Source organism: Boeremia exigua (assembly GCF_020726555.1).
Source record: "Boeremia exigua strain MPI-SDFR-AT-0100 chromosome Unknown C7974scaffold_2, whole genome shotgun sequence".
Lineage (NCBI taxonomy): Eukaryota > Fungi > Ascomycota > Dothideomycetes > Pleosporales > Didymellaceae > Boeremia > Boeremia exigua.
The window spans coordinates 288,253-313,589 of NW_025763519.1; the positions used below are offsets into that span (position 1 = coordinate 288,253).

The window sequence follows — 25,337 nt, forward strand, 5'->3', positions numbered from 1 at the left end:
GCGCTCGCGTTAAGTGGCGAGCCCGACGCAATCAGAACACGAATTTCGTGCCGGCGTCACGTTCGGATTTCCAGAGACTGCGAAATCTCACCGCCTGCGCTTTCGGAACCTTTGTGACAGTAAACTCGACCTGAAAACCGTGCCACTATCATGAATTTACCTCTTGACGTTCCCCTGCTCGACGCACGCTCGAATCCCAATTGGTCTAACCATAAGAGGTTAGTCCATGCCCCACTTTTAACTTTTCGAAGTTCGAACTTTTGGCAGAGGCGCGCAAAGCTGCTGCTTCAAGCTTTGAATAGCTCCACAACACCAAAATGGGAGCCGTAAAAAGAAAAGCAGACGCCTCGAGTGCGCCTGCGAAGAAAGAGAAGGGCGCATCCAGCGACCGCTCATCGAAGCGCCCGCGCAAATCAGACGGCGCCACAGAGTCGCTCGCACAGTCGAAGCCTGACAAGACCGAGAGGGCAGCCCCGAAGGCCAGCGTCTTCAAGGATGAAGAATCATCGTTTCCCCGTGGTGGTGCTAGCGTCTTGACACCACTCGAACACAAGCAGATTCAGATCAAGGCGAACCAAGATGTGCTTTTCGAGCAGACGGGCGCAAAACGCAGTGGAGGCGACGACAACGAGTTTGCCGACATGGGCTCAGAGGACGAGGGCAAGGCCGCCAAGAAAGCAAAGAAGTGGCCAGCGAAGAAGGGCAAGAAGTCAAACGGTGATGATGAGAAGGACGACGTCATCAAAGTTGAGGGTCTCAATTACAAGAAGCTATCGCCTGGTACAATGATCCTCGGGCAGGTCACCGATATCACCCACCAAGACATCGTACTTGCGCTGCCGAACAACCTCGTTGGCTACGTGCCCCTCACCGCCGTGTCCGATAAACTCAACGAGAGACTCGAAAACCTCTTGAAGGAGGAAGAGGAGGAGAAGGGCGAGGACGAGGAGGAATTCGAGGACGTCGATCTGAAGGACATGTTCTTTGTTGGCCAGTATCTGAGAGCTGTCGTCACATCTACAACAGACGATACAGCGCGAGCACGGAAAAGACTGGAGCTGTCCATCGACCCCAAGCTCGTCAACAAGGGCGTACCGAAGCGCAAAATTCCGACCAACCTGATGATCCAGGCGTCAGTTCTGAGCAACGAAGACCACGGTCTCGTCATGGACCTTGGGCTGGAGGACACGAAGGTCAAGGGATTCTTGCCCAAGGGCGAGCTTGGCGCAAAGGTGCAGCACTCCAAGGTACAGGAGGGTGCTGTCTTCATGTGCCTTGTGACCGGCCTCAACTCGGATGGAAAGATCGTCAAGCTTTCGGCCGACCAGGCCAAGGCTGGCAACTTGACTAAGGGCAACACCTTCACTGATGCGCCCACCATCGATGTTTTCCTTCCTGGTACCGCCGTCGATGTCCTCGTTGCTGATAACACATCGAGCACGCTCACTGGCAAGATCCTGGGTCTGGTCGATGCAACCGCCGATGCCTATCACTCTGGTGCTACCGAGAGGGGCGCAGACGTATCGCAGAAGCACAAGATTGGCACAAAAGTCAAGGCGAGAATCCTGTTCACTTGCCCGGATGCCGAACCCGCAAAGGTCGGCATCTCGCTGATCGAGCATGTCGTCTCACTGTCCTCGCGCATGTCCGGAAAGCCAAAGGAGCGTAAGACACCACTCGAGTTTCTCCCAGTCTCCACAATCGTTGAGGAAGCCAAGGTCATCAAGGTAGCATCCGGTCTGGGTGCGTTCTTTGAGTTGGGCGTCCGCGATGTCATTGGCTTTGCCCATGTGTCTCGTCTTTCAGATGACCGCGTAGATGTGCTCTCAGATGATGCGGGTGCTTTCAAGCTTGATACGAAGCACCGTGCCCGTGTTATCGGCTACAATGCTATGGACGGGCTTTTCCAGTTGTCGCTGGAGAAGAAGGTCCTCGACCAAGCTTTCCTCCGTATTGAAGACATCAAGGCTGGTCAGGTTGTGAAGGGCAAGGTTCACAAGCTGATTGCTGACAAGAAGGGCGCTACCGCGGTCCTTGTCAATCTCTCGGAAGGCATCACCGGACTTGTGTCAGAACTCCATCTTGCAGATGTCAAGCTCCAGCACCCGGAGCGCAAGTTCAGGGAAGGTGTTCCGGTCACCGCACGTGTTCTGTACACCGACCCAGCAAGACATCAAATCCAGCTCACCCTCAAGAAGTCGCTTGTCAACTCGGATGTCGAGCCTTGGATAGACTATGCAAAGATTAAGAAGGGGTCGACTGGACCTGGTATCCTCGTTGATGTACGCCGCAACGGTGCCACTGTTCGCTTCTATGGCGATATCAAGGCCTGGCTTCCTGTCGCTGAAATGAGCGAAGCATACATTGAGGATGCTGGCCGACATTTCACAAAGGGACAGGTCGTCAATGTACGTGTTCTTTCGGTTGATCCAGAGGAGCGCCAGTTGCTCGTCTCTTGCAAGGACCCCGCCGCTGTCGACACCAACAAGGAGGCTGCCTTCAACGTGCTGAACCCAGGTGACATCACAAAGGGCACAGTCGTTGACAAGACCGACGAGCTGGCGACACTCGACATTGGCAACGGTGTCAAGGCCCTGCTCCGCATTGGTCACCTGACTGATGGCTCTGAGAAGAAGGACATTTCCACAATGAAGAAGATTCGTGTTGGTGGTGTTTTGGAGGATCTTGTCATTCTCAGCAAGCAGTACAAGTCCAAGAACGTCACAGTCTCAAACAAGCCCAGTCTCCGCAAGGCTGCGCAGTCAGGCAAGCTCACGACCAGCTTTGCAGACATCAAGGCTGGCGCGACCGTTCACGGGTTTGTGCGGGGCATTCTGCCAGAGAAGGTATTCGTTGAGCTTGGCAACAACATCAGCGGTGCCGTCTTCAAGTCTCAACTCACTGACGAGATGCTTCGATCGCCGAATTTTGGTCTGCGTAAGGATCAATCCATCACCGCCAAGGTCACACACGTCGACGAGTCCAAGGAGCTCTTCTGGTTGTCGATGAAGACAGATGCCGACGTCGACATGGACAGTACCTCCAAGGTCACCGAGATCGTTGGCGAGGCTTTGATAGACCCGGTCGATCCCAAGATCACATCTACAACTGACATCAAGTTCGGTGTCACCGCAAACGTTCGCATCAGGTCGATCAAGAACACGCAACTGAACGTTGCGTTTGGTGAGAATGTGCAAGGCCGCATCTCGGTTGCCGAGATTTTCGAATCGTGGGATGATATCAAGGACAAGAAGAACCCGTTGGCGCAATTCAAAATGAACGACACGATCAAGGCGAAGATTCTCGGCCGACACGACGCGCGCAACCACCGCTTCCTTCCTATCACACATCGATCGAGCAACAAGACACCGACATACGAATTGACCGCGAGAAAAGCGAAGCTTGCCACCGAGGCTGATGTCCTCAGCCTTGATAAAATCTCAACGGATGCCACGTTTGTGGCCTTTGTCAACAACATTGCAGACCGCTTTGTTTGGGTCAACATCTCAGCCAATGTTCGCGGGCGTATCGACTTCCTCGACCTGACAGATGACCTGGAGAAGTTGTCTGCTATCGAGACCAACTTCCCTGTTGGCTCTGCCCTCAAGGTCCGCGTCAAGTCCGTGGATGTCGCTGCTGGGCGTTTGGATCTGACAGCAACGTCTTCCGTCACTGGAAACAAGGTCACTCTTAAGGACCTGAAGGTCGGCTACGTCCTGCCGGCTCGTGTCACCAAGACACACGATACATCCATCGTTGTCCATGTCAACGAGAGCATCGCCGCACCCATTTACCTTGAGCAATTGGCCGATGATTACGACCAGGCTAAGCCCTCGGAGTTCAAGATTGGCGACGTCATTCGCGTATGTGTCGTCGATATTGACCACTCCAACAAGAAGCTTGGCCTGTCAGCCAGGCCTTCGAAGGTCATCAGTCCCTCCCTGCCTATCAAGGACCCTGTGATTCAGGACAGGTCCGACCTCAAAGTCAGCCAAGTTGTGCGCGGTTTCATCAAGCAGGTCGCAGATAACGGCATCTACGTGCGCCTCGGGCCAAAGGTTGAAGCTTATGTTCGTGTCAGTGAGCTTTCCGATGCATACATCAAGGACTGGAAGGCCGCATTCCAGGTTGACCAACTCGTCACCGGCAAGGTCATCTCGAACAAAGAGAACATGCGCAACCCTCAACTGAGCTTGAAGACCTCGGTCATTCAGGGCGAGTACACTGAACCTATCGGGTGGGCTGATCTTGAAGTCGGCCAGATTGTAACTGCTAAGGTCCGTCACGTCGAGGACTACGGTGTCTTCCTCCTCATCGACGGCTCGAACAACGTCAGTGGACTCTGTCATATCTCGCAGCTTGCCGACACGAAGGTCGATAAGGAGAAGGTGAAGGAGATGTATAAGAAGGATGACGTTGTCAAGGCCAAGGTTTTGAGTGTCGATCCCAAGAAGAGGAAGATTGGTTTCACACTGAAGTACTCTGAGATTAAGGGCGAGAGTGACGAGGACGAAGAGATGGATGATGCATCCGATGTCGAGGCTGATGACGACTCGGAGATGGAAGATGGAGGTATCGAGCTCGAAGATGATGTCGACATGAGGAGTGTCAAGAGCGCAGACAGCGAAGATGAGGATGACGTTGAGGAAGGTTCTGATGACGACTCAGACGCAGAACCAGCCAAGGCATCAGGCCCTGGTTTGAGCGCATCTGGTTTTGACTGGACTGGAGCGAACCTCGACTTTGATGAGAAGAAGGCTGCTTCTGACTCCGAATCTGATGACGAGCCCAAAAAGAAGAAGAAGAGCAAGAAAGCCAGTATCAAGGAAGACCGCACCGGCGACCTCGACGCGTACGGCCCTCAGTCTGTCGCAGACTACGAGCGACTACTTCTTGGTCAGCCCAACAGCTCTGAGCTCTGGGTACGCTACATGGTGTTCCAGCGCGAGCTGAACGAGATCGAGAAAGCGCGCCAAATTGCCCGCCGAGCTCTCGCCACCATCAACGCCCGTGAAGACCAGGAGAAGTTGAATGTTTGGACAGCATTGCTTCACTTGGAGAACGAGCACGCTGGCGATGAAGTCACAGAGTCAACCTTCAAAGAAGCATGTCAGCAGCAGGATGATCGCGAGATGCACGAGCGCATGCTCAAGATTTACATCTCCTCCGGCAAGCTCGACGTAAGCCCCCTTCCCCTTTACATATACACCACACTAACAACCCCGCAGAAAGCAGACTCCCTTTACCAATCCATGACAAAGAAGAAGTCCTTCACCACCGACCCCGCCTTCTGGCTCGGCCATGCAACCTTCCTAATGGATGTCCTCACCCCTCCCTCTCCACCACGCGCCCGCGCCCTCCTGCAGCGCGCCACGCAATCAGTTCCCAGCGCACAGCACCGCTATCTTACGCAAAAATTCGCCGCGCTCGAGTTCAAGAGCGCGAATGGCGACCCCGAGCGCGGCCGCACCATCTTCGAGGGCCTCGTCAGCACGTTCCCCAAGAAGGGCGACGTGTGGGATGTCTACATCGACCTGGAGCGCAGCCACGGCTCGGCTGAGGCGGTGCGCGCGCTGTACGAGCGCGCTGCTAAGGCTGGTGGTGGTAAGGGGAAGCGCGGCGTCGCTGTGTTTAAGAAGTGGGCGGAGTGGGAGAGTGGGAATGGGAATGCGAAGGGGGTCGAGCGGGTTAAGGCGCTTGAGGATCAGTGGAAGGCCGAGCGGGCTGGTAAGGATGACGAGTAGTGTTGTGTTTAGGTGTGGAAGGGAGGGTTGCATTGGGCGGCGTTGCATATCTAGTCGCTAAAAGAATGATTTTCTCTGTTCCTCTCACTTCTTTATGGGTTCTAAGTTCCATTCCATTGTCTCCATGCATTCTGTGTACTGGTGCACGCAGGCATCACCCTCTGTACCTCGTCATCCCCTCACACAGCATCAGATCGGATCGCCCACGTTTCCGCCTGGCTCGTGTCGCCACGTAACCAACCCGTCGCCACGGAATCTCGCGTGCGTGTGCTGTGCACGCATACGTGTCCGCGCACAAGCCGCCCGATCCTCGAACCGCCCGATCCTCGCACCACTGCCCGTGTATCTGCCTGTGTCCAACCCAACGCTCCGGGACATTCGTGACGTATCAGCTTCAAGAGCAGTGTTGATCTTCGTCTTGAGGGTGGGCAGGGGCTCTGTTGACTGCTCCATTGACTGCTCCATTGACTGCTCCATTGACTGTCCCTTGGGACACGTGCTGGTCTGCGTGCTATAGCTACCTTGGAAACGCATTATAAATTACCCCACTATGATCATCTTGACAATGATGATGCGTTGAGATTGAGAATCGAATCTTTGCAATCATCCTCCTTCCTTATATTTTACACGTCAGCTGCTCGAACCCAATACTACTTACCATTCCAACAATAAGCAGTCCGCGTCGCTACGTCCCACTCAAACTCCTTCGTCACATTAATCCCCCCACCGTCCATGTCCACCGGTGAAGTGCGCTCAGTCGCAGATCTGCTATCACTGCGTCCATGTACAGTAGTTGTCGTAAGACACATCTCATCCTCATCTGGCCTCCAAGCTCTTGAATGCTGTCCCTGTCTCTCTCCTTCCACAGCTCCATCATCGTTGAGTTCCGTAAACAGGGATTCGCCAAGAGTATCATGTTCTGAGACTTTGCGCGTCCGTTTTTTTCCAATGGTTTCGATGGGATTCAGGGTAATCGAGTGCGCTCCTTTGCCGCTAGAAGATCGGTCGGAGGGTACGAAGTTGAACCACGACTGCAGGATGTACAGCATCAACGGCCGAAGAGTTGGTAGACAGCCTGATATGATGCCGACTGAGGGTTCTACCGAGGACCAAATGAAGACATCACTCTTGGCCCAGCTGATGTCTGGCGAGCTGACTAGTCGGGTAATGGTGATAATTCGGTACATGGAGGCAAAGCACACACTAGTATTGTCAGCAAAGTGGAATTTATTTCATGTAGACTTGGTCAGCGCACAAGCTTCCAAGCAGGAAGATCAACGATATCGCGATCTTCTGTGTCCTTGCAAGGCGCAGTCGTACAACGCTCGAGATGGGGACAGTCAAGATGCAGATGTCACCAAACAGGTTGATTATTCCAACGCCAAGATAGAACTTGAATCATGTCAGCTAGTACAAATATGGTGGTAAGTATTGTTACTGACCTTTGCTTCATCTACCTGAACAACACCCTCGGCGCCTTCGTTCCACTGATTCCAGTAGTAATCGATTGGTTTTGTGTACAAAGGCAGTACAATATGATTAGTGATTAAATAACCTGCGGTAAGTGTAACACAGAACCAGCCCATCCAAGTCATACCAAAGATGCGATGGTAAAGGGCAAGAATCGAGAATTTAATCATGCAAACGCTCCACGCGTAGATGAAAACATAGGCGAATGTGATCTGCAATAATCGTCAAAAGAATGTCTGGAAAGCCACGTGAGATACCTACGATAGTTATTTGTCGCATTTGATAGGCATCAAGGGACCATATATGCTTCCCTAGGCCGTAGAATCCACCTAAAGCAACGATCAGCTATACTCACAGACTACCAGATGTCGGTGCAAGTGGCTGACCAGCTACGCAACATGCCAGATTTCCTGCATTGAGTGCTAACCCAAGAAACATGAAATAGTCATCCAGACCAAGTTTCTCGCGCTTCAACCGCAGTCTCGTCAGTAGTCGTAGCCCGACAAAGATAACCGACAAAACGAAGAGAATAATCCCAACGGCATTGTTGGAAGCAGTTCGGGACTCAGTCAAGTCTAGACCGGGTGGTGGGTTTGCGAAATAGTTGACGGCCATAGTAGCAATAGGTCATTGAAGGCTACGAACAAAGTCGTAGGAGCGCAAGGAGGGGATCATCTTTGGTGACGCAAGGGAAGCACGACCAAAGCTGCGGATCGGAAGACATGACTACAAGCATTGGTGCTGAGCTCAAAGGCCCGCTTTTCGTGTCACCTCGCACATCAAATATACAGGCATTCGTCGGTTCGGAACAAAACACATGTTGCGTGATGGGGTGGTGGCACTTTGGGTCGCCCGTTTGGGAGCTCCCATCAGGCGGCCTAGCTCCGTTCTGGGGATCGGCTAGTAGTATAGCAGGAATAAGTGGGGTATAGGTGGGCAGCTTCGACCCCTCACTCGCTTGTACTCATGTAGCATGCTTCTTCCTCTTCAGAGTGAAACCTCACCGTTCCCGTTGCGCGACTGTCTCACACGTCATCAACTGCAGCGCGGACGCAATGGCGGCAAAAGAAACTAAATTCAAGGTGGCTGCTGCTCATGCTGCACCAGTGTTCATGAACAAGGCCGCAACTATCAGAAAGACAATTGCCCTGATAGAAGAGGCTGCTCGAGGAGATGTCAAGCTGCTTGTTTTTCCCGAAACGTTCATTCCTGGCTATCCTGTGAGTACACGACTTCCCCAAACTGCCACGCGCTAATCGAGACCACAGTACTGGGCCGAGTGCTACGCCCCTCTGAAGCAAGTCAATGCTTTGGCTAAATACGCTGAGGAATCCGTCGTGGTGGAACCCAACGGAGAGGACATTGGTGCGATTCAAGATGCGTGCCGTCGTACTGGAGTTGCTATTAACCTTGGCATCTCTGAACGCGTTGCAAACGGATATACTTTGTTCAACTCGCAAGTCATTGTCGACAACGATGGCACCATCCTAGGGGTTCACCGGAAGCTGCAGCCGACTTATGTTGAGCGCTATATCTGGGCCCAGGGCAACGGCAGTTCTCTGCGCAACTGGCCCCTGTCACTTGGATACAATCTCGGCGGTCTCGCCTGCTGGGAGCATACCATGAATGGCGCTCGGCAGGCGCTGATTATGCAGAATCAGCACATTCACGCGGGAGCATGGCCGGCGCTTTCCACAATGGCAGGTTTTGAACAGGTTGCTGATGCACAAATTGAGGCTCTCATGAAAATGCATGCCCTTACTGCGCAAGTCTTTGTCATAACTGCATCCAACTACGTCGATGAGACGTGTCTCAGCTGGATGGAAGAGAATTTGGGACCACAAGACCTTGTCAAGGCAGGAGGTGGTTGGTCATCGATCATAGCCCCATTCTGTAATTTCATTGCTGGGCCTCACGCAGGTGGTGAGGAAAAGATCGTGCAAGGCGAAGTAGACTTCACGCAACTTGGTGCGGTGAAAGTCTGGATTGATGCCGCTGGTCATTACCAGCGACCCGAGATTCTGCAGTTCGGCTTCGACGCACGGCCTCACTGGGCTGATGAAAAGACTGACCGCTTCAAGATCCGGTCTGAGGACAAGAATGAGGAACCCAAAGAGTAGTTGCAGTGATGCATGCGGCTTAGTACTCTGCGACCGATAGTGTAAGTTTTTGTATTAATGGTATTTGTTTTGTGTTCTGGAAACACTTTCTATCAAAGTCTTCTAAGATTACTGTGATCTCGAATCGTTGCTTGTTGAACGATTTGGTTGTCTCGCATCTGCCGACTGCCACTGGCCGTTCGTTTCGTGTATTCATTCCTTACAAGCACTCCATACCCTAATCACAAAGACAGCAGCACAAGTCTGACAATCGCAATATGTCGTGTGTCTTGATCAACTTCGAGGTCGTTACGGAGTCACTTGGCCGAGTAGTTTCCCGATGGGATGCCTACCCGGGAAAAACAAACCATCACTGCCCTTCTTCCACTGCTTTCGCTTGGCTCAAGTACTTCATTTACCAAATTAATCTCTTTCTCTCTCTCTCTCTCTTATTATGTATCCTCTTCACCCGGTCTCATACAGATATACTCAACTTCTAGTAGCTGCCTCAACAGTCCCAAAGTAGGAGCTTTGTCCTACCTGCTGCTCTGTTTCCAACTTTCGCTTCATCTAGCACTGTACTCTTAAGTGAACTTGATAGAGTTTACTGCGATGATGACAGCGTCCGTTTGAGCGTCATCGGTATCTCTACCCTATTGGAACATACCGCGATGGCACTTCAGCCCACCACGACTGATTTGGATAGGCTAGATCACATTGAGCTCATAGAATACATGAATGAATGTGAACTTGGATTCCTCACTGGCGCCGGTAATAGACATCTACTCGGTAGGCTACGATAGCCTGTGTAGCACTTTCTTGCCACGGCACTCGCGGTCATTAGACCTGCAAAACCTGCTCAAGCATGAGCATGTGGGGATCTTTTGGAGCATTTCAGCTGAAAATCACGTATCTCAAATGGGTTGAGTTACTATTTATCTAGGAACTTTGGGGCTCACGAGCGGATTGGGCACTGGTCGAAGACAGGGAGGTGTTAGATAAGTCGTTTTGCACGTCACATTAGGTGCATCCTCCTGGCGAACAACACTCAAGCACAAGTAAGTCTGAGCTATAATGAGCTAAAGTCTAAACAACAATATTCAAAGACATTTGTGTGAAGTAGTGAAGATGCTCAAACATGAGCTGCTACTGGTTGCCATCACACTGTTGAACTTGTTTTATGCTCCTCTCACAATCCTCCCAACGATATGTAACACGATTTTTCGATATATTACTTTACCAGTATTCTTTTACCTCAGCAGTTGCCGCATTGATGCACAGGGGTGCATACGTTGCTGATATGTGGCTAGCCACGAACTCGGTGAAGGCGGCAATGTGCGCCTTGGTAACCCGATATCGATATCCACTGCAATAACAAGATTTTTACATAAGAGGCACCAAGATTAGTGTATGACATCTTGCAGGAGATATGACAGCGTATCCAGGGGTCATCCTAGTTCCTGAACCACAAGTGGGCTCCTCCAACATTGTTGGGCTGAAGACTACTGATATCAGCCCTTCACTCGTTAATGTCACTCTTAGTTCCAAGGTATCTGATACAGCTCGGAAAGTAAACTGGGCCAATTCAACGATCATTGTGTCGCGACAAGAATAGAGCCCAAAAGACAACGTTAAACGTCAGCTGAACATTACTCCGATGTTGTTCTGTTTGTGAAACTTGATTTGAAGCTCTTAGGGGTGGATCCGTCCATAGGATTCAAGTGATGCCGGAACACCGGTTGAATTACGTTCGTGGCTTGACCAACTTTCATCCCAGATGAGCAGATAACCCACAAATCACGGAAGTACCATAGATCTAAATACTAGATATAACTATACCGATTATAGATGCCATCGCGAGGTATCTCGAGCCAAATTTCAACCCATCGTGTGTATCGATCCGCCACGTGTGACCATGTCTAACGTATCTAGGGCATTGCACGTAACATGCAGCTGAAATCTGGAAGCACAATTTAGTATGTGTAGCTTACAATGTAGCTGCTGTGCCGCAGACGGGGTCTCCGATACTAGTTCACCGATCAATGGAAAGGATGCGGTAGTTCACTGCTCATCCGCGTCGGGAGTCAATATATCACAGTCAGCTTGGGACCAGACCTGTGATAGATGATCCAAGATTTGTGATAGAATGTAGACATAGCTACGGAAGTGTCTGCCATAACTGGAATGTTCGTTTGCAGACTGTGAACAAGTGAACAACATGACTCGAGGTAGCTTCATGAGTAGCTAGTAGGCATGCTCAGGTGTCCAGGTGTGGGTCTTCGCCGCTTAAGATGAGCTTACCGCGCTCTTAGCTCATAATTGGCCAAATCGCTCATCAAGGGGCTCATCCCTTCGTCTTCACAGCAGCCGCGCCCGGATTTCAGCCAATCAGCTCTGCCGCTAAGCCTCAACAGCCCCACTTTTGCGTTTATAGACAAATCAGAAATCACCTCCCCAAGTTCCCATTCCCACTCGTCTGCCCCGGTTGGCTGAGTGCCTGATCAACACACGTTACATGCGGCCGAGGCGGTTTTGACGCCGCCTTGGCAAGATCGTGTGTTCGACGAGGGACTACAGAGACAAACTACACTTCACCAGTCCTAAGTAAAAAAATGAAAAATTGTGATGTCCGATACATTTCGTTAATTGGGCGTCCTTGCCTGAGTCAACAATCTTTCGTTGATAACCAAGGTCTAACAGGGCGTCCGCACTCTCAAACCTAGACTTCGAGACTGGCGTTGAGCCGGTGCTGATATGGATCCAAGGCATCCACCTGCGTAGTAGGATTGATGCAGTGCCTCGATACGATGAGTCTCGACTCACGCAAGCCTTTTAGCCCGCCTGCATCATCAATCGTCACCATGCATACCTGGGCACACTGTGTGGGGATCGCTCACCCTGTTCACGGCTTTTCACTTCGATGGAACGTGTAACCCTGTTGTATATTGCGCTAGTAGTAACACAGTGAGCGCGCTTAGTGAAGCAACAAAGAGGCCCCTCCAGATCATATAAAGTTCTAGTCAGTTTTGGCCGTTCTCAGGACCATCGTCCACAGCTCAACTTGAAGAAGAGCAGACATTACATCTGATTCAAGAGAGTCCCGGCAATTTGTTCATCAACGCACACTTGTTATCTCAAGAACACAGCCATCGAGGATGCCGTACCCACCGAAGCTGGTGAGCCACGGCTCGAAAGCGCTCCTGCGCTACCAGAATTCTCTCGACGAGTTCGGTGCCATTGTCTGCTTCTATGCTCAGACTTTTCTTCTATTCACTGGTGATCAAATCATTGACACCGTCATTCCAGGCACAGCCTTCGCCGTCTTTGCTGCCCTCTCAGGTGCCACTCTGAATCTGCCAGATCAATCGGCTCTGTCCGTTCTGGTACGCATTCCTCAAGTCTCTCTATGGCTATGGCTTGTCATCCTCCAATTCTGCGTGCAGAATCAGCGTGGCGTCAGCTCTGTGGCGGAAGACTCCATCAACAAGCCATGGCGACCTATTCCCTCTGGTCGAATGACTTCCGAGCAGGCAGACAAGCTGTTGGCTATCGCGAGCCTTCTAGCCATGACTCTAAGCTACTCGCTCAACATCATGCCCATCTTCATCGTGTACGTGTTCCTCATCACCACATACAATGACTATGGTGGTGGCAATAAGTCTGGCGTTATCCGAAACCTGTTCTGTGGTGCCGGATTCTCCTGTTACTTCGGTGGGGCACTGACCATTGCCATCGGTCCCGAGTGTCGCATGAGCTATGATGCCTGGAAGTGGACAGCCATCGTCGCCGCAGGCATCCTCTTGACGACCATCCAGACTCAAGAATTTCGTGACGAGGCTGGTGACAAGGCCCGTGGACGTCGCACACTGGTCACTGAGCTTGGTCGAAAGCCGGCGCTGTGGACAGTTTTCGTGACCGTGGCGTTTTGGTCGGTCTATGTTCCCTTGGGTTTCTTCACTGGCGGTTGGTTGACTGCTCTCTTGCCTATGCTGACTGGCGGCACTCTATTGGCAATCGCTTTCCAGGCCTATGGTAAGGGAGACGATCAGCTAGATCGCAAGATGTACAAGCTATGGTGCTTGTGGATGTTTGGGTTCTGTCCGCTGCCCTTCTTGGCTGATATTCTTGCTTGATTACGCATGCACAGACGGTGGCTTTTGGTGGCAACAACGACCTCTGGTTATGCCAACGTCTCGTTTCATGTGTTGGTCAACGGCAATAGCATGTTTCCTTTGTTATGGGAGCCGATGCTACAGCCCTATAGGTATGAGGATATCGAATCGAAACGCTGGGAGTTCTTCGATCCATATCTCTTTTCTTTTTTGGGATTTTGTCCCTAGGCCTTAGTGGGCTCTATGATCAGTTATGTGCTCTACCCCAAATTACGAATGGAACTATTGGAATGATAAGAAAATACCTCAATGTGTGCCCGTTGAACTGAATCGATTGACAGTGAACCCCTCTCAGAGATACCAATGACCCTAAAATCATCGTTGCCGTCGGCTTACTCACTAAGACCATTTGTCAATGTCGCTCCGTTGCGGCGCGATCAAATCCGAGTCTACAATGTGCAGTGACGCCTACAAAACACTTTCTATACCAAACTCACTTTGCAGGACGGTGACTATTTGGATCCGGTTGTGCTTCATTTACCAAGACGGACGATGATGCAGATTGTGTAGCCTTCTCTGCGTATATGTTGACCAATTCCAGAGTTGATATCAATTGGAGATGATCTCGCGCTTTATGAAACGGGCGTGTGTTGTGAATGGCACTTTTCTCTCTCGCCTTGTGGTTGCGTGTGCAGCCCCGTATTTGTTGCAATGGAACTTTGGTAAGAATCATCACCATCATCATGTCGAGGTGGACATGGAAAGTGACTTCTTGATAACCGTACAATGTACGTTCTGGATCGTGGTTTACAGTGCACAGTTTGCGTTCGAGGCGACACACAATGCAAAGACATGGGTGCAAGAAACCATGACGCGCTGCAGTCTGAGACCCTGGTCCGACGTGATAAGAGATAGAATGAACAATGGAATAAAGGCCGCCATGGCTTGAACCTCCAGTGATACAATGCTTCACAACACAGCTCAGATAAAGCTAATAAACTCATCGGCTCGAGGGACTCTTTCAATTCGTGCGCAAAATGGCAACATGTTGCCCAGGTAGCAACCATCCTCGGCTGGCGATATACTCAATGAAGATGGGATAACGAGGAACGCTGATTAAGTGTTGGAGACTGTATTCATTGTGACGATGAGTGCGATGACGTAGCTTGAAATTTAGGTAACTAGTGTTAACCTAGCGCGGTTTTCGGTGTGGGCTGCCGAACCTGAACGCCAACACGCGCCTCGATGCACTCACTATCATCTTTACCTCGTGAGATTCGAGACCAGATCATCGACTATGTCATTCTATCCTGCAAAGATCCTCCACATGATCCAGCACATGATGTGCAGTCAAGGGAAGATGCCGTGGGGCAAGGCGCGTTGAGATTGCCAATCCTGTCCCTTCGAACGTACAATGCTTTCGGACTACTCGGCACCAGCTCTCAGCTCAGAGCTGAAACGCAGGACCGCTTGAACCGGCTCAGATTGACATATTCACTTGACGTGATGGTTGTTGACAACGAGCTCTGGCCTACCTGGATCTGCTGTCCTACCCGAGCATTTGGCCCGGTTGACACGGTGAAAGTCTCGTTGCGCTTCTTCAGCAAACCGAATGATCCGTATATGGTACATGTTGCCCGCACAGTCTGGGCGATATTGCGAGGCCGCACGTGGACAAATACCTCCTTGCATCCGTTAGCCGCACTCTTTTTACATATACACGATGTATGTGTCCAGTCCGACCAAAATAATACGAATGCAATAAAGACGCTTTGCTTCGATGCAGCTACGACAAACCACCTGGACCACATCGTTACCATGGGTCCCTCAGAGTCTTTGTCTGGAGTCGAGCTGAAATCTCTCTTTGGAAAGCATCGCTCTCTGTGGAACTCATTCCGAAGCATTCGCCAGTATCCATTTTCTGGTAGCGGAGGGCCCGAAAGACTTGGACTCGAGGCCTCGCTCAAAATCATGGTGGTTCTATTCTTACAAGAATCGTGGGAAGATGAGTGCGCCATATACACAAGCTATGTTGGGCCTTTAGGGGCTGCCTTTCGAAGCGTCCAAAACGTGCTGTTTGCTGCCGATGGACAAGAACTTGGCCAACTGACATGTCGTGTTTTGTCAACCTGAAACCAGTTGTGTACATGATACGGCAAAGCGAATAGCATGCCGAACAAGCGATCAAGGCTTATATACAATAAGCTTCAGCACGATAATCTTATCAATCTATCCGATTGATCGCTATCTTCCTAAGCAGAACTCTTTTGGTGTAAGGATGCTGCTCGAAAATAAACTCGAACGAGTGGTTAATGAGAGTTCCAGCAATGTAGACGATGAGTGTATGTACATTTTATCCTTCTGTACGTGAATAAAGCTCACACGGCAAAGCAAACAGTGGAATCAATGGTGATGATGTCAGTGGGATACTTTCAGCAGCAGGTATACATATGGAAGCGGATGATCCTGCCATGCCTGGCTTGACACTCCGCATGTGGGTGATTGGCATCGCGTTCACATTGCTTGGATGCAGCCTCAACACCCTATACACACTGCGTTTTCCATCAATATCTCTCACTCAGTCAGCTGTTCAGTTTCTTGCCTTCCCGGTGGGCAAGATCTGGGAAAGGGTAATTCCTGAGTGGACCTTGTCCATTCTGGGCTGGAAACTGAGACTGAATCCGGGTCCCTTCAATCAGAAGGTATGTTTGTCTGTTCTGACTCACACTAAGGCCTAACACCAGTTCGCAGGAAAACATCCTTATATATGTCATGGCTAATTTGAGCTTCTTGACCCGACTGAGTGCCGATGTACTTACGGAGCAGCGCGTCTTCTTCGGCTATGAGACTGGTTGGGGATTCGAACTCATGATCACGTTAGCCACCGTACTATACGGCTTTTCCATTGCGGGTATCTGCAAGTCTATCGTTGTTGACCCGTCATCTATGCTGTGGCCCGGCGTCTTTGCAAATACGGCACTCAACGATGCTCTTCACTCGTCCAAAGACAAGCCGGAATCTGTGTAAGTCGTTCAGTTGTACCACATTGCAACATCTGACATCGTCTCAGGCACAGATATCGGATGTCGAGATACTCGTTCTTTCTCATTGCATTCTCAATCTCCTTCTGTTGGTATTGGTTTCCCGACTTTATATTTCCTGCTCTGAGCTACTTTACCTTTGTATGTTGGGCTGCACCCAACAACGCCGTAGTGAACCAAATATTCGGCATGAATAGTGGACTCGGTCTACTTCCGGTGACATTCGATTGTAAGTCTGACTCCTATTTATGTGCACGTCATGTCAAAACATGGCAAAATCTATTGCAATGACATTGCTGCTAACTTCATGCGAATCCAATCTAACTGTGGGGTCCAGGGTCGCAAATTGCCTATATCGGCTCACCTTTGGTCGTGCCTAGCTGGGCCATCGCGAATGTCTTGGCTGCTCTTGGTTTCGCCTGCGCTCTACTACACCAACGTATGGAATTCGGCATATCTACCCATCCAGAGTAATTTAGTCTACGACAATACGGGGAAAGCGTACAATATCAGCCGGGTCATCAACAAGCATGACGGGTACCAGCTTGATTCTGTTAGATATCAAGAGTATTCATCGGTCAGCAACCCTGAAGACTTCTTCACCATCTCATAGCTGACTAACAACAGATATACCTGCCCGTTACTTATGCCTTGAATCAGTTTGGCCTTGCTTTCGCCACCATTGTGTCCCTCTTCATCTGGCTTCTGCTCGAGAAGAGGAACCAGATCTGGGACGCCGTCTCCAAAATCAAGCATGCTCACCGGAAAAGAGCAACAAATCAGAAAACGACTGGAAGCTCAGTCTTGGAGACTCCAATTTGGTGGTACTGGGTAACAGCCACAGTATCTTTATTTCTTGCCATCTTTTGTTGCGAGTATTGGAAAGTGCAGCTGCCCTGGTACGGTGTGCTTTTAGCGTTTGCTGTTTCCACTGTCTTTTTTGTACCGGTAAGTCATGTCTGAAAGGCCACCGCTACGTATTCCTACTGAGTTCAGGTCAGCTAGGTATTATCTACGGTACAACGAACCTCAGAATAAACATAGATGTCTTCTGCAGGATCATTGCGGGATACATTTGGGAAGGTCGCGTTCTGGCGAATATCTGGTTTTTCAATCTTGGCTACATTTCCGGGATCAAAGCTTTGCAATTCTCGCAGGACTTCAAATTGGGGCTCTACTGTGGAGTAAGTCGAGTTTGCGTTATCTCCAAGTCACTGTTGTTGACTGGTGCCTAGATTCCCCCACGACAGCTCTTCATTGTCCAGCTAGTAGCCATCTGCGTTGCAACCCTTGCGCAAGTCGGCGTTCTGAACTGGGCACTCACCAACATCAGCGGCGTGTGTACCAAGGAAGCTGTGAACGGCTTTACCTGTCCCTTTTCACGTACCCACTTTAACACTAGCACCATCTGGGGCGCTGTTGGGCCGCGCCGCTTCTTTTCTACAGATTCGACTTACCACAGCTTACTTTACTTCTTTATTCTGGGTCTTGTGCTCCCTGTCGTTGTATACGGACTGAAACGGCGCTTCCCGAATAGTTTCTGGAGGCATGCACACGTACCATTACTGCTTGGTGGTCTGAACTTCCTGCCCCCTGCTTCTGGCACAAATTATGGCAGTTGGACTATTGTTGGTCTCGCGGCTGGAGTTCTCATCAAGCGAAAGTACACGGTGTGGTGGAAACGATATGTATTTGTGCTCAGCACAGCCCTCGACAGTTCCATCGCTATAGCGGCAGTCATCATCTTTTTTGCTGTTTTCTGGTCAAAGGCCTCGGATCACTTCAGCTGGTGGGGTACAAAAGTCTACCAGGTAAGTTAGAAACCTTCGATTGGGGCTACTAGCAGAGCTGATCGTCACAGGATACCTGCGACTGGAAGTCTTGTCCCTTCAAGATATTGGAGCCTGGACGCAAATTTGGCCCATAATGCGGTAGAAGATATACTATTGCATTCATTGTGATCTGATGGGAGGCTTGCCTGATGCTGATCAGGGCAGTACCAGCTGGTTGTCGGAGAAGCCGCTTTAAAACGACAAAAAACATTGGGAAAGCGTCAAGATTATGCGTTTGGTATGGCTTATCGTCTTTGTGTGATTTGTCGACTCTGCTGACGCAGTGTACGAGACATCAGGGGATACTGGACGTGCTTGTGGGTTCTTCGAAGGTTCGATGTCTCCCCCGACGATGTTATGTCGCTCTACCAGATTTGTAGTGATGTAATGCTCGCATGGACTTTGCAACAATCGTCGTATTGGGAGGATACTGCTGATAGGAGGATGTTGCGGTGTATTCGAGTCGATCTGAAGTCTAACCATGCTTTGGCGCCGCAGAAGACCTGCAGTTGGGAGTCAGTATCAAGGACGTGAAGGTACACATAATGGATTTGTTTTAATGGTGCAAAGAAGAGGTCGTTGTTTCGGATGGTGTCAGTGATGACGCAAAGAATGTCCGAGACAGGACATAGCATTGTGAGGGGCAGAAATACTATGCCCGACACTGGAGACTTGGGGGACAGATTGCCTGATGCAGCATATGCACATCGATAACATGATACATATAAGAAATTTGGATAACAGCAGACTTTTCTGATTTGCTAAAACTGAAACTGCAACGTATCGACGCGTGCACGACTTTAACTACATCCTCCGTCTTCCATCCCTCATTTTCCATCTTCGTTGCATATGATATTGGTGGTGTTGGCATACCTGAATCCCGGAAAACATCAGACGTGAGCTCGAGCATTGTTTCCCTTGTGATACTGTAGCGCAGCCCTCACATTCGCGAATCCCTCAGCATCTCTGCGCGCCGAGCCGCGCGTGTCTTGCGTGTAGGCTTCTTAACAGGCTTCTTGGGGGGCGCAGGAGCGGGCTTGGGAGGGCTGGGCTTGGGCTTTGGGGAAACCGGAGCGGGTTTGGGGGTGCTGGGTCTAGGCTTCGGGGAGCCGGGAGTGGCAGGTCGAGGGGTCGGGGTAGAAGCAGGGGGTGTAGCAGGCTGCTGAGGGGAAACTGGCTTGGGAGGGTTTGGGAAGGAAGGCATTGGCAAAAGCTCTCCCTTTGCGCCATTAGGCTGGAAGTCGACGACCTTCTTAAGGGGGTTCTCTTGGAGTGCGTAGCTGACCACGCTCGTCACCTTCGGATTTCGCTGCGCGATCGGGAACTCGTACACGCGCCATCTGTTCTCTGCGGGCGTCTGCGGATCCGGTTTTGAGTATGCGCCTTCGCCTTGGTTGCGTGAGGTTCGCGTCTGGGTCACGATTATGACTTCCCCCTTTGCCGCTTTTGCCATGGCCGCTGAGAAGCGATTCACGTATGCATCGTATCGCTTCTGGAATCCTGGGTCTGCTATCTTGCCTTGGGTGAGGCCGAAGCGGGGCTCTGCACTGATCTTATTGTCCCAGTCTTTCGGCAGCGCGTCATTGAACATTACGGGGCGGGGGGTCAGCGTGTCGCGGATCTTCGTACGCACTTCGATAGTGGTGGCGCCGAACGAGTAGAAGAGAGCTGGGTTCGCTGCTAGGGTCCCGCAGGCTTCAATGTCCGCCGCAATGCAATCAACGGTTGGGAAATCAATCTTGGGATCCAGACATGCCCATTTCTTGGGAATTCCTTTGGGGCATTTATTCAGCCATTGCACGCCGACCTCACAGGGTGCCAGCTTGGAAGGAATGCAGCCTGCTAAGGCATTGCTAGTGAAGAGTCCAAGTGTGATAACCAAGATATAGGTTGACATGTTGAGAAGTTTGGAAAGAGTGAGTAAATGTATGTGGCGCAAAGGTATTTTATGTTAGTTTACGGTAACAGAAAGCAAAGATAAGTGAGTGTACAGCCGGTAAAGTCCTGCTTGCGCTGCTGAGTTGGTGAAAGAGTGTTGATTGATACCATGTTGAGAGTAAAGTCGCTTGTTTATATGCTCGTTACCCTTGGACATTTGGTGGAATTACAGGAACTCAGGTCAGCACGAGTCCGTTCAGTAGCTCATCCTGCGTATAGAAGATCGGTATACAGACCAGATTCGAGTAGCTGCGTTGTGAAAAGTCGGTGTTCCGGTCCCAAGATCTTCAGGCATCTGCTCAATACACCTTCGTGTCAGAAAACTCATCTCCGTATTAATATTGACAGGGCTAGAATTTCCAGTGGAAACATAATTTGCAAGACCTTGCAACTGACAACTGAGTAACTGGCTGTTGACGATTCGGTGCTCAAAATACCCAGTGATAGAACCATCAAATGCCTTCATTGGATCACAGAGTCTTCCGTAGCTAGCACTTGTGAGTTTTATCTGCATCAACTCACATCTGCGTAATACCAAATGGCGAGTAGATGCGAAAAGAACCAGGACTACATCGTAGTGGAACGTGGACCGGCAATCCAGCCCGGGAGGGTGCTACGCATATGCGAGCCCGTTGAAGCTCGGTGGGTTTGATGACCGGTGCAGAGACGGATAGGCGGCAGCGGATTGGATGCCGACGGACTTTGTCGGTATCCGTGTTGTTCGGACTGTGGGGGCCTGAAGGGAACTGGCAGCCTTTCGGGGCGCGGACAGGATCCACCCATGCGCGCCCCGCACCTACCACCTAGTTATAGCTAATGAGAAGTCCTCCTCAGACATCACCAATACAAGACTTTAGGATTAAAGGATATCGCTTGACAATCGTGTTAGCGCCTTGCCAACAATCCGCTCGAACAACTTGCTATCAATATCGTGCCGAGCTACATCACGCCGTCTTCTTCCAACTACCCAAGTATCAACTAGGAAGCACATCACCCAGAATAATATCCACACGGCACAATGTCATCGCAGCAGCAGGAAATGATTAATGCATGCACCTCGGGAGATGTGCAAGCTTTGCAACAACTGTTCAAAGTAAATAGCGTCGAAGACTCAGAACCAGTCTACACACCCTCCGCCGATGGACCACCGCCTGCCAACTCCATGCTTGCAGCCGCAATCACAAACGGGCAGCTTGACGTGGTGTCTCTCATCCTAAAAACCTACTCCAAAACTAAGGTCCAGTTCACCGGTGAAACAATCGAAGCATTAGTGCGCCATCCGAACCTGGACATTCTCCAAGCGGTTTACGATTATGATCGCACCATTGTCTCTTTCGAATGGGACAACCATACAGACACATTCGTCACCAAGGCGTGCGAACAGCCACCGGAGAAGATTACACCCCTGCTCCGTTTCCTAATCGAGCATGATGCCGATCTCGAGGCTGGCTACTTCCCCCGGACATTGTGCAATGCGATCCTGGGCGGCCAGACACTTGGCGTGATTGAGACCATGATAGAAAAGGGTGTTACTCTGTCGACGCAGGCGATGCGGCAAGCGGTGGTATGCGAACGAGTCGATGTGATCAAGTTCTTCGTGGACAGGGGTGTGGATGGGGACGCTGATGATGCTGCGTATCTTCGGAGCGAGGCTGAACAGACTGGGAACGCAGACGTGATGGATATAGTGCAGCGATGGACTAGTAATGGGAATTGGGTCAGTGACGACGGTAAGTCAAGCCGGGGACCTGGTGTGGCGCAGAAACTAAAACGTTTTTTCACAGGAAGAGACTGATCAATTGGAAGCATTGATCGAGCATCCCTTTCTGTAGCTTCAATGAAGATGTTTGATGAGATCAGTGCAGGAAAGATCGCCTGTTTTATAGTTCGGAATCTTCATTATTCGTTCTAGTCACATACCAAGATGGAGTGATGCGGCACATATTCAAAACATGTCCGGCCAAAACACTGCGCAAGCTCTATAGAGCAAGCCCAACTACGAGACCTAGAATTCCGGCGTTTGTAAGACCATGGTTGACTGCTCGGGCCATCGCAGGCGCAGCGCCAGTGCTGGCAGGCGCAGCAGCAGAGCTTGTAGCTGCACTCGCAGCTCCCGCTGATGTAGTCTGAGCCACATTCGCCGACCTAGTTCCTTGCGCCGTGGATGAAGGTAATTGTGTGTTTCCCGTAGCCGTCGCCGTCGCCGTCGAAGTGCCAGTTTGCACTTTTCCATCTGGGCCCGTGTATACGCCAGAATAGTAATCGCCATTCCCTCCTACGTCGTCGTGGTACTTCCCTAAAAAATTGGTTGTCAGCCCGACATTTGTCTTCTCTTGTGGCTCATGCGGTGCAACATACCCGTTCCTAAGCTCAAGCACAACAAGCTGCCATCGGTGAACTTGTAACAGCCCTCATTCACATCACAGGTCAGGTCCACAGCCCGCCTTCCCAGCCCTCGGGCGTCTGGGACAAAGCCCGAGAATGTCTCATCGGCGGTGCTGCGTCTACCAATCCCAGCAGCTTTCAGGCATGTAGTAAAGCAAGGCTGATCGTTCATGCAACAAGCTCTACAGTTCTGGACAGCTGTGTCGAATTTCCCTGGGGTCGCACAGTCACCGACGGGGGGCCATGCTATAGAGCCAGAACTGGTGCAGGTACCAGCTGCTGATGCCAAAACAGGAAGGACGAGAGCCAGCAAGGAAGTTGAGGTGTGCATCTTGCGTAGTATACGACCCGGTATAGAAAGCCTTTGAGAGACAGGAGATACGTGCTGAAAGGCTGAATAGAACGGGCAAAGGCTCAGGTTAAGTAGACGGGCAGACTAGGAGCGGGAGAAGCCACCAAAGAGGCTCAGAGATGCCACGCGATCAGCCCATTGGAGTCAGGTCAGTGTATACCCATGGCCGAAAGCAGACTACTGACTCCCGAATCATGTATCCTGTTGGTGAGGCTGAGCTTATCATCATTTAGCTCCTGTCACAACACTCAGCTCGTAGTCTAGATGGCTTAGCGGTGTCATTTACGCGAACCCTTTGCGCCACCGGCAGTAGCGATACCGACAGTGTGCATGCATAGCACCGAGCCCCGAATAATGTGAACCTTAAGGCCATATTGGATACTAAAGGAGGCGTAGTGGTGGCGTATTAACGTTAATGCGGCTGCGCTCGTCTATTATTTCCTGAAAACGATTTGCTTGCCGCAAAGAAAACACAGCATGCAAGGTACTGTACGCTGCGCAAACAGATGCAGATGAAAGAGAGAAAGAGCTTAGAACAAGCTAAACCAAGTTCTTAGGGTTAGAAAGCATGATGATTGAAGTTCAATATGAGTTTTCCTCATACCAAGGTTGTGAACTGATTTATAAACAATACTCGCGATGAATGACAGCAGATCTACCGTCTTTGGAGGCGCTCGAAACACTGCGTGTGGGGTGTACAAGTACGGACGAAATGTCTTTTATTGGTGCGCCCCTGTCTTTTAGGTGGTCGAGTTTGTGAATTGACGTGCATGGAGTCGAGCCTTCTTGTACCGGACCAATGTGTATCGAGCTTCACTTGCTGATCGCAACGCTGGAACCGGTGACTTGCGGTATCTGCCGTCGATTGATCGCTCGTCAAGGTCGATGATGGTAGATGTGGAGGAACGCAGCGGAGGCCTTCGCATTCCAGGGTCGCTTGTCCGGACCCACACTCCGTTCCGCACTTGAGCCTCAAGCGTCGGCTCGAGTCTCAACACTCACTCATGCAGGTTGTCAAAGGTCGCGTCATGCCACGGCCCTGCCAAAAGCGGCGCGCACGCGTCGCTGCGCAGCGCGGTGTAGCTGCCAAACCAGCGCCTCCACCTCCTATACCGAAATCCAAAATGCCAGCGCGAGGCAAGCCACAGCGAGGCCGCGGTCGAGGGCGTGGAGGCCGAGGAGGAAATTTTGGAGGTCGCCCGACACGGGAACAAAGCAGTCATGGTGGTGCAGAAGAATTCAGGTCGTTTGTCGAGGCCCAGAGAAGCGGGAACCAATTCGGGGCCCTGCATAACAGCACTCGAGCGCGTGGTGGCAGTTCGTTCAATCCAATCGCGCTGGACGACTCGGAAGACTCGGACGACTCGGAGCTCGAAGAAGGTGAGCTTACCGACGATGGCTCTGACATGGACGATTCGATGAGCGACCTCGACACCGACGACAGCGCAGACGACATGATGATCAACCTGGGAGAGGTCCGACCACAAAGCGGGAGACCGAGGAGGGCCGAGGTCATGTTCACTGCGCTGGAAGCAATATCTATCTACGATACCTTGCACCAGGCCGGCTTCCCTTTGGCCGCAAGAAAGATGGGTAGATTTGATGCGAGCGGACAGATCATAGAGGTCGATATCGAAGCCTTTCACAGCCACGGTAACAGCTACAGCTTCACGCAGAACACGCACATCACATTTACGGAGGGGCCACATGCGTATGGTCCTAGCAATGCTGGCAACTACTCAACAAGATCGTCCACGTATGTTTCGGACTTCCCGAGAGGACAACGAGCAGCCATAAACAAACCAGCAATTCCTGCTCCACGACTCCCAGACCATGACTTTGTGAAAGACTACGTCTTTGACTGGGGCAAGTACAAGAATAGCCATATTTCAGATGTACCAGAGGACTATCTGCGCACCATTGGCGGACAGTCGTTTGTCTTTGATGGCAGGCACCCAGGCTTGCAGGAGGCATTCGATCATCACCGTCCAGGACTGCGGCAGACAGCGACGAATCAACAACCACCAGCACAGGCACCAGTCCAAGCTCCAAGACGAACACGTGGTGGTGGTTCAGCGTGTGAGAAGTACAAGTTTCCTAAGGGTGCCTTCAAGGGTAAACGCCTCGGCGATGTCGATGAGAACTACCTAAAGACCCTCGAGGGCATGCCGACTGTCATCAACTCATGGCCTGGCTTGAAAGAGGCTCTGGCAGACTTTAACGAGAAGACTGGCCGGCAGGGGAAGGTGCATCCTTAGGCCATCGGACCGGCACGTGCGGTCGCGACTGCCTTAGACTTTTTGGCGTTAGCGCCAACTCCAAAAGTTCACAAACACAGCATCATCTTTCCACAGCTTCCCTGCG

General features: G+C 51.1%; 10 protein-coding genes across 10 annotated transcripts; 7 read left to right on the plus strand and 3 right to left on the minus strand.

Annotated features, from left to right (window-relative positions):
- Positions 1-184: 184 nt before the first annotated feature.
- On the plus strand, positions 185-5,850 carry C7974DRAFT_384729 (rRNA biogenesis protein-like protein RRP5). The gene is made up of 3 exons (XM_046140877.1): positions 185-218; positions 268-5,180; positions 5,229-5,850. The coding sequence occupies exons 2-3, from the start codon at positions 318-320 to the stop codon at positions 5,742-5,744; spliced, it is 5,379 nt and encodes a 1,792-aa protein (XP_046001034.1). The 5' UTR covers positions 185-218; positions 268-317; the 3' UTR covers positions 5,745-5,850.
- A 334-nt stretch (positions 5,851-6,184) lies between these two features.
- On the minus strand, positions 6,185-8,040 carry C7974DRAFT_326944 (uncharacterized protein). The gene is made up of 5 exons (XM_046139003.1): positions 7,601-8,040; positions 7,476-7,543; positions 7,187-7,426; positions 7,000-7,136; positions 6,185-6,947 (listed from the first exon to the last, which is right to left on the minus strand). Exons 1-5 carry the CDS (start codon positions 7,827-7,829, stop codon positions 6,395-6,397), a joined length of 1,227 nt encoding a protein of 408 aa, XP_046001035.1. The 5' UTR covers positions 7,830-8,040; the 3' UTR covers positions 6,185-6,394.
- A 127-nt stretch (positions 8,041-8,167) lies between these two features.
- On the plus strand, positions 8,168-9,426 carry C7974DRAFT_350249 (nitrilase). Its single transcript, XM_046139456.1, has 2 exons — positions 8,168-8,434; positions 8,483-9,426. The coding sequence occupies exons 1-2, from the start codon at positions 8,270-8,272 to the stop codon at positions 9,332-9,334; spliced, it is 1,017 nt and encodes a 338-aa protein (XP_046001036.1). The 5' UTR covers positions 8,168-8,269; the 3' UTR covers positions 9,335-9,426.
- A 2,942-nt stretch (positions 9,427-12,368) lies between these two features.
- Positions 12,369-13,446, plus strand: C7974DRAFT_468493 (UbiA prenyltransferase family-domain-containing protein; the record flags this gene model as incomplete). The annotated part of the gene is made up of 1 exon (XM_046146399.1): positions 12,369-13,446. The coding sequence occupies exon 1, from the start codon at positions 12,469-12,471 to the stop codon at positions 13,444-13,446; it is 978 nt and encodes a 325-aa protein (XP_046001037.1). The 5' UTR covers positions 12,369-12,468.
- A 1,197-nt stretch (positions 13,447-14,643) lies between these two features.
- Positions 14,644-15,791, plus strand: C7974DRAFT_94380 (uncharacterized protein). Its single transcript, XM_046147563.1, has one exon. The coding sequence runs from the start codon at positions 14,671-14,673 to the stop codon at positions 15,556-15,558; it is 888 nt and encodes a 295-aa protein (XP_046001038.1). The 5' UTR covers positions 14,644-14,670; the 3' UTR covers positions 15,559-15,791.
- C7974DRAFT_446387 (OPT oligopeptide transporter protein-domain-containing protein) lies at positions 15,704-18,866 on the plus strand (the record flags this gene model as incomplete). The annotated part of the gene is made up of 10 exons (XM_046145595.1): positions 15,704-15,767; positions 15,868-16,127; positions 16,177-16,448; positions 16,496-16,695; positions 16,804-16,862; positions 16,936-17,043; positions 17,094-17,414; positions 17,468-17,650; positions 17,702-18,277; positions 18,328-18,866. 10 exons carry the CDS (start codon positions 15,704-15,706, stop codon positions 18,391-18,393), a joined length of 2,109 nt encoding a protein of 702 aa, XP_046001039.1. The 3' UTR covers positions 18,394-18,866.
- Positions 18,867-19,063: 197 nt separating this feature from the next.
- C7974DRAFT_384737 (uncharacterized protein) lies at positions 19,064-20,442 on the minus strand. Its single transcript, XM_046140878.1, has one exon. It carries the CDS (start codon positions 20,193-20,195, stop codon positions 19,239-19,241), a length of 957 nt encoding a protein of 318 aa, XP_046001040.1. The 5' UTR covers positions 20,196-20,442; the 3' UTR covers positions 19,064-19,238.
- An 812-nt stretch (positions 20,443-21,254) lies between these two features.
- On the plus strand, positions 21,255-22,031 carry C7974DRAFT_372044 (uncharacterized protein; the record flags this gene model as incomplete). The annotated part of the gene is made up of 1 exon (XM_046140049.1): positions 21,255-22,031. The coding sequence occupies one exon, from the start codon at positions 21,255-21,257 to the stop codon at positions 22,029-22,031; it is 777 nt and encodes a 258-aa protein (XP_046001041.1).
- Positions 22,032-22,215: 184 nt separating this feature from the next.
- C7974DRAFT_372045 (uncharacterized protein) lies at positions 22,216-22,952 on the minus strand (the record flags this gene model as incomplete). Its single annotated transcript, XM_046140050.1, has 2 exons — positions 22,216-22,532; positions 22,595-22,952. 2 exons carry the CDS (start codon positions 22,950-22,952, stop codon positions 22,216-22,218), a joined length of 675 nt encoding a protein of 224 aa, XP_046001042.1.
- Positions 22,953-24,097: 1,145 nt separating this feature from the next.
- C7974DRAFT_408640 (uncharacterized protein) lies at positions 24,098-25,231 on the plus strand (the record flags this gene model as incomplete). Its single annotated transcript, XM_046143341.1, has 1 exon — positions 24,098-25,231. One exon carries the CDS (start codon positions 24,098-24,100, stop codon positions 25,229-25,231), a length of 1,134 nt encoding a protein of 377 aa, XP_046001043.1.
- Positions 25,232-25,337: the final 106 nt, after the last annotated feature.